The sequence below is a fragment of the Thalassophryne amazonica genome, unplaced genomic scaffold, assembly GCF_902500255.1.
Source record: "Thalassophryne amazonica unplaced genomic scaffold, fThaAma1.1, whole genome shotgun sequence".
In the NCBI taxonomy this organism is placed as follows: domain Eukaryota; kingdom Metazoa; phylum Chordata; class Actinopteri; order Batrachoidiformes; family Batrachoididae; genus Thalassophryne; species Thalassophryne amazonica.
Genome location: NW_022986309.1, coordinates 142,058 through 148,966, shown reverse-complemented (window position 1 = coordinate 148,966; position 6,909 = coordinate 142,058). Strand labels below are relative to the sequence as shown.

General features: G+C 44.4%; 1 protein-coding gene across 1 annotated transcript in view; it reads right to left on the bottom strand.

The window, feature by feature from the left end:
- Nucleotides 1-891: 891 nt before the first annotated feature.
- The window catches only part of LOC117506034 (AP-2 complex subunit alpha-2-like), a 36,123-nt gene continuing 30,105 nt past the window's right edge, over nt 892-6,909 (bottom strand). The window contains exon 3 of the mRNA XM_034165568.1: nt 892-1,113. Within this exon, the coding sequence (XP_034021459.1) occupies nt 893-1,113 (221 nt within the window). The 3' untranslated portion in view covers nt 892. The remainder of the gene's footprint in view (nt 1,114-6,909) is intronic.

The following is a 6,909-nucleotide window of genomic DNA, read 5'->3' as shown; positions in this document are numbered from 1 at the left end:
CATGTCTCGGGCCTAATGCAGCAGAGATTATGTCTGGCATGAACCGTTTTTACCCAGTATGACTTGTAAATTACCCTGAAAATATATTTTGTTGTGTTACCTATTTATGTTTGATTGAACTGCAGTTTTTTTTTTTTTTTTTTTTTTTTTGCCTCTTTTGTGGTCCCCAGGGGCTGAACGCAGCAGGGGGTAACCTGGCAGACATCAAGTTCTTCATATGCCCCATCATTCTCTACATGATCCTGTGCTCCATAACTAGTACCAAGTTCGTTTGACCAAACAGGTCTTGGCTGCTGGTTCATTTTCAGGGTTGTGTATCGTTTCATGTTTATAATCTTTTATGATTCTGATGTTCTGTCTGAAGCTGAAGCAACAGATCTGTGATCATCACACACACACACCTTTTGCTGCCTGCATGTATTATGTATTGGGGCTAGCAAATCTTTTGTAATGAAATACTTGAATGAACGAGATATATAGTAAATAAAAATACTTTTTCTCCCCCTTCAAGATGTCAGGATGGAGTTATTTTCCTTGTGCTCCCATTGTGTGAAGTTTCATGAATATCCACCAAGCCATTTTGGAGGAGATGCGCTGCCAAGACTCACGGACAGCCAGACAGACTCACAAGGTGATTCCAGTATAGCAGAGATCATGAGAAGAGACCCATACAAACAGGACAGGAACATGCAAACTCCACACCAAAATGAAATGGGCAGAGGTGGAATCGAACCCCAGACCTTCTTGCTGTGAGACAAGAGTGTAAACCACTGAGCTACAGTGCTGGGATTCTAATTATTTTGATTGTAATTATTAGCTCGGAGGGGGAAACCTGGAAACAGCATCAATAAGATCAACAGATCACGAGGCAAATTAAAAATGTAACTGCTGATCAACTTACAATCTGTTTCTCTGTGTACTTGTTGGAGCTCAGCAGGTTGACTGCCTCCATGTGACCGAAGTCAATGTCATGGCCAAGCAGGAAAATGAAGAGCAGCTTGCAGACATACTTCTTCTTACTATAGCCATCCAAAGCCTTGTCTCCTTTGAACTTGGAGCGAATGTTGGCCAGCTCTTTATTGATCCGTTTGATCTCAGCTTCCTTGCTCTTACCTAGTATTGGAAACCAGGAAAAAGCAATTCTGACATCAGTAATGACACAACTGAAGGGAAAATTAAATCAATACAAAACTGATACAAAGAAAAATTAACCATTTGACCCATTTGACTACATATTTAACAGACAGAAAACATTTCAAATACTTTTTCCTGTCACTACATAATATTGTACAGTTGTATATAAATGTTTGGGCACCCCTGATAATTTCCATGATTTGCTGTTATAAATCACTGGTTGTCTGGATCAGCAATTTCAGTTAAAAACCCCTTCTAAGCCTGTATATCCCATCAATCCCATCCCATGTAGCAGACAAACACAGTGATATTTGAGAAGTGAAATTAAGTTTATAGGATTTACAGAAAATGACCATTAATTCTTTGAACAAAATTAGGCAGGTGCATACATTTGGGCACCCCAACAGAAAAAAATACAATATTTAGTAGAGCCTACTTTTGCAGAAATAACAGCCTCTAAATGCTTCCTACAACTTCCAGTGAGAGTCTGGATTCTGGTTGAAGGTATTTTGGAACATTTTTCTTTACAAAACATCTCAGGTTTGTTGGTTTCCGAACATGGACAGCCTGCTTAAAATGACACTACAGATTTTCAATAATAATCAGGTCTGTGGACTGAGATGGCCATTCCAGAATGTTGTACTTGTTCCTCTGCAAGAATGCCTTAATGGATTTTGAGCAGTGCTTAGGGTCGTCGTCTTGCTGAAAGATCTAGCATTCTACAAGGTGGTGGCATTCTACTGTGCAACTTCAACTTTGTCACTGATTCATGAACATTGTTCTCAAGAATCTGCTGATATTGACTGGAATCCATGTGACCCTCAACTTTAATAAGATTCCCAGTACCTGCACTGGCCACACAGCCCCACAGCATGATGGAACCACCTCCAAATTTTACTGAAGGCAGCAAGTGTTTTTCTTGGAATGCTGTGTTCTTTTTGAGCCATGCATACCGCCCCCCTTGTTATGTCCAAATAACTCAATTTTAGTTTCATCAGTTTTAGCATACCTCAAGCAACTCTGTTTGTGGCATGTACACAGAAAAGGCTTCATCTGCAAATACATATATACATATACACATATACATATACACACACATGAGGTCTGTTAGAAAACTATCCAACCTTTTTTATTTTTTGCAAAAACTATATGGATTTGAATCATGTGCACTTGCATCAGCCAAGCTTGAACCTTTGTGCGCATGTGTGAGTTTTTTCACGCCTGTCGGTTGGGTCATTCACCTGTGAGCACGATTTGAGTGAGCAGTGGTCCACCCCCCTCATCGGATTTTTATTGTGACGAAAATGTCTGAATGATTTGGAGCTTTGCTGCATCAAATTTTTCCAGAAACTGTGAGAGACAGCCAGGTGGACACCATTCGGAAGATTCAGACGGCTTTCAGGGACGATTCTATGGGGATCACACAGATTAAGGAGTGTTACAGCTGGTTTAAAGACGGCGCACAATGGTGAAGGGCGCGCCACGCTCCGAGCGCCCATCGACAGGCTGAAACGACCAGATCATTTCCAAACTGAACGCTGTGTTGATCCGGGATGTCGTCTGACTACTACAGAAATGGCAGAAGAGGTGGACATAGCACTTTTTTGGCACATTCCACTGTTACAGGAGTTTCTGTCATGGAAAGAGGAGCGGAGGAATTCGCCAGGGAGCCGCTAATGGCGCGGGACAAATGCACCTCCGTGGTGGTCTCACAGGACATGTTATAACATGCCCAGCTCTTGCACCATTCGGAAGATTCAGACGGCTTTCGGTGGCTTTTCAGTCGTGTGACTATCCGAGAAATTGTGGACTAGCTGGACATGCCACAACATGCCCTGTGAGGCTTCAACACGGCGTTGCTTTTTGTCCAGCACCAATAGCGGCTCCATCCCAACGCGCGAATTCCTCCGCACATCTTTTCATGACAAGAACTCCTGTAACAGTGGAATATGCCGAAAAAGTGGTATGTCTACCTCTTCTGCCATTTCTTACATTTCTTTTGCCATTACACATACATACATACGAGGTCTATTAGAAAAGTATCTGACCTTATTTTTTTCAAAAGCCATATGGATTTGAATCACGTGTGATTACATCAGACATGCTTGAACCCTCGTGGGCATGCGAGAGTTTTTTCACGCCTGTCGGTTACGTCATTCGCCTGTGGGCAGTCTTTGAGTGAGGAGTCGCCCACCCTCTCGTCGATTTTTTCATTGTTGAGGAATGGCTCAGAGACTGCTGCTTTGTTTGATCAAATTTTTTTCAAAACTGTAAGGCACAACTGAGTGGACACCATTCGATAAATTCAGCTGGTTTTCAGTAAAAATTTTAACGGCTGATGAGAGATTTTGGTCTGGTAGTGTCGCCGTAAGGACGGCCCACGGCGCCTGACAGTGATCTGCGCTTCGAGGCGGCAGCGTCTCGCCGTTTCAAGTTGAAAACTTCCACATTTCAGGCCCCTGTTGACCCAGTAAGTCGTCAGAGAACAGAGAACTTTCAGAAGAAGTCGGCATGAGGAGTTTATTCAGACATTCCATTGTTAACGGACATTTTGTAATGAAAGTGCGGGCAGAGTCGCATGTCGGGCTGGACCCAACCGCGGGGGGTCGCGACAGGAAAAACACCTCCGTTGGAAACCTTAACGGACAAGTTGGAACATGCCCAAGCTGTTAAACAATTTCTCAGTTACTCACTTGCTGAAAGCCATCAAAAGCCGCCTGAATTTTATAAATGGTTTTCAACACGGAGGTGTTTTTCCTGTCGTGGTGCACACAGATTTGCCGAGTCGTCACAGAAACGACTCGGCAAATTTGCGCGCACGTCTTTCATTACAAAATGTCCTTAAACAGTGGAATGTCCACAAAGTCCTCATGCCGGCCTCTTCTGAATCTTCTCTGTTCTCTCACGACGTCCTGGGTGAATTAAGCCTTAAATTAGGATGTTTTCAGGTCGACGACGACGGCGCCTGGAAGCACTGCACGAAGTCCCGCTGCGTGGGAAGTCCTTACAACGACAGAAACATCCCATAATCTCTCATCAGCCGTTAAACTTTTAACCGAAAACCAGCTTAATTTCTCGAATAGTGTCCTCACAGGTCCAGAAAAAATTTTGATAAAGCAACGCGCAGCGTGTGAAACAAAGGAATTCAGCCGAGAGGGCGGGACCACATCTCACTCAAGGCCTGCCCACAGGGAAATGACGTCACCGACACACGTGAAAAAACTCACGCATGCGCACGAGGGTTCAAGCATGATTGGTGTAATCGCACGTCATTCAAATCCATATAGTTAAAAAAAAAAAAAAAGGGTCGGTTTATTATCTAATAGACCTCGTATACACACACACACACACACACGGTCAATTAGAAAAGTATCCGACATTTTTTTCAAAAACCATATGGATGAATCACGTGTGATTGCGTCAGACAAGCTTGAACCCTCGTGCGCATGCGTGAGTTTTTCCACGCCTGTCGGTTGCGTCATTCGCCTGTGAGCAGGCTTTGAGTGAGGAGTGGTCCACCCCCTCGTCGTTGTTTCACTGCCAGGAAATGGCGGAATGATTTGGGCTTTTTTCCCCATCAGAATTTTTTCAGAAACTGTTAGAGACTGGCAACTGGAAACCATTAGAAAAATGTATCTGGCTTTCGGTGAAAATGTTATGGGCTTGGTAGAGAGTAAGGACTGTTACTGTCGCTTTAAGGATGGCCCCCAGCGGCTGTGGGGCGTGCTCCGAAGCCGCCATCGACAGGCTGAACGACCATTTCAATTCTAAACGGATGGCTGTCTGGATCCGTGACCATCGTGTGCCATTTCTCTGGTTATCACAGGAGCTGGACATCAACCATTTTCCGGCAGATTTCACTTTTAACAAGAGATTTTGTCACGGAAAGCCAAGCGGAGGCTTCGCGCGTCACAATGGATTCGCTACTGGAGCGAGACAAAACTACCTCCGTTTTGGTCTCACAGGACGGCTTTGAGATGGCTTTCAGACAGCTGTCGGTGGTTTTTCCATTGAGTGATTATCCGAGAAATTGTGGATGTGCCTGGACATGCCAGAACATGTCCTGTGAGGCTTCATCACGGCGTTGCTTTGCGCCATGCGGCACCGCCGCGACGCGAGAAGCCTCCGCTCCTCTTTCCATGACAAAAACTCCTGTAACAGTGGAATGTGCCGTTCATTTCCAAACTGGACGCTGTGTTTTATACGGGATGTCATCTGGCTAGCACAGGAATTGTGAAAAGACGTGGACATCAGCACTTTTTCGGCACATTGAGACAGACGTGCGGAGGAATTCCGCTCGTCGCGGCAGTGCCACATGGCGCAAAGCAACGTGTCGATGGCGGCTTCGGAGCGCGGCGCGCCCCACAGCCGCTGGGGGCCGTCTTTAAAGGGACAGGAACACTCCTTATTCTCTACCAAGCCCGTAACATTTTCACCGAAAGCCAGATAAATTTTTCTAATGGTTTCCAGTTGCCAGTCTCTAACAGTTTCTGAAAAAATTGTGATGGAAAAAAAGCCCAAATCATTCCGCCATTTCCTGACAATGAAACAACGACGAGGGGGCTGGACCACTCCTCACTCAAAGCCTGCTCACAGGCGAATGACGCAACCGACAGGCGTGGAAAAACTCACGCATGCGTAAGAGGGTTCAAGCTTGTCTGATGCAATCACACGTGAGTCAAATCCATATGGTTTTTGAAAAAAATAATAAGGTTGGATACTTTTCTAATAGACCTCGTACACATACACACACACACGCACGCACACACATACATGCACGCACACACATGCACACGCACGCACGCACACATACATGCACGCACACGCACACACACCATCCCTGGTTCTCAAGACCAGCCACCTAAGTGGTTCTGCCCTGTTCCTTTTTGTTTTGTTAATATTTTGGTGTACCTTAGATTTGGAATGTATAATAGAAGATATACCTTACTGAATTTTCATATATACACACACACACACACACACAGTGGGGAAAATAAGTATTTGAACACCCTGCGATTTTACAAGTTCTTCCACTTAGAAATCATGGAGGGGTCTGCAATTTTCATCTTAGGTGCATGTCCACTGTGAGAGACATAATCTTAAAAAAAAACAAAAAAAAAAACGGAAATCACAATGTATGATTTTTTTTAAATCATTTATTTGTATGTTACTGCTGCAAATAAGTATTTGAACACCTGTGAAAATCAATGTTAATATTTGGTACAGCAGCTTTTGTTTGCATTTACAGAGGTCAAACATTTCCTGTAGTTTTTCACCAGGTTTTCACACACTGCAGCAGGGATTTTGGTCCACTCCTCCATACAGATCTTCTCTAGATCATTCAGGTTTGGAGTTTCAGCTCCCTCCAATGATTTTCTATTGAGTTCAGATCTGCAGACTGGCCAGGCCACTCCAGGACCTTGAAATGCTTCTTACGGAGCCCCTCCTTAGTTGCCCTGGCTCTGTGTTTGGGGTCATTGTCATGCTGGAAGACCCAGCCATGACCCATCTTCAATGCTCTTACTGAGGGAAGGAGGTTGTTTGCCAACATCTCGCAATACATGATCCCATCCATCCTCCCTTCAATACGGTGCAGTCGTCCTGTCCCCTTTGCAGAAGAGCACCCCCAGAGTATCATGTTTCCACCCCCATGCTAAGTGGGAGAACTTGCAAAATCGCAGGGTGTTCAAATACTTATTTTCCTCACTGTATATTGATCACATTTTTACCAACTCTTCCTGAGCGGTGTAGTAAAGCAATTTCTGTTCCCATTAG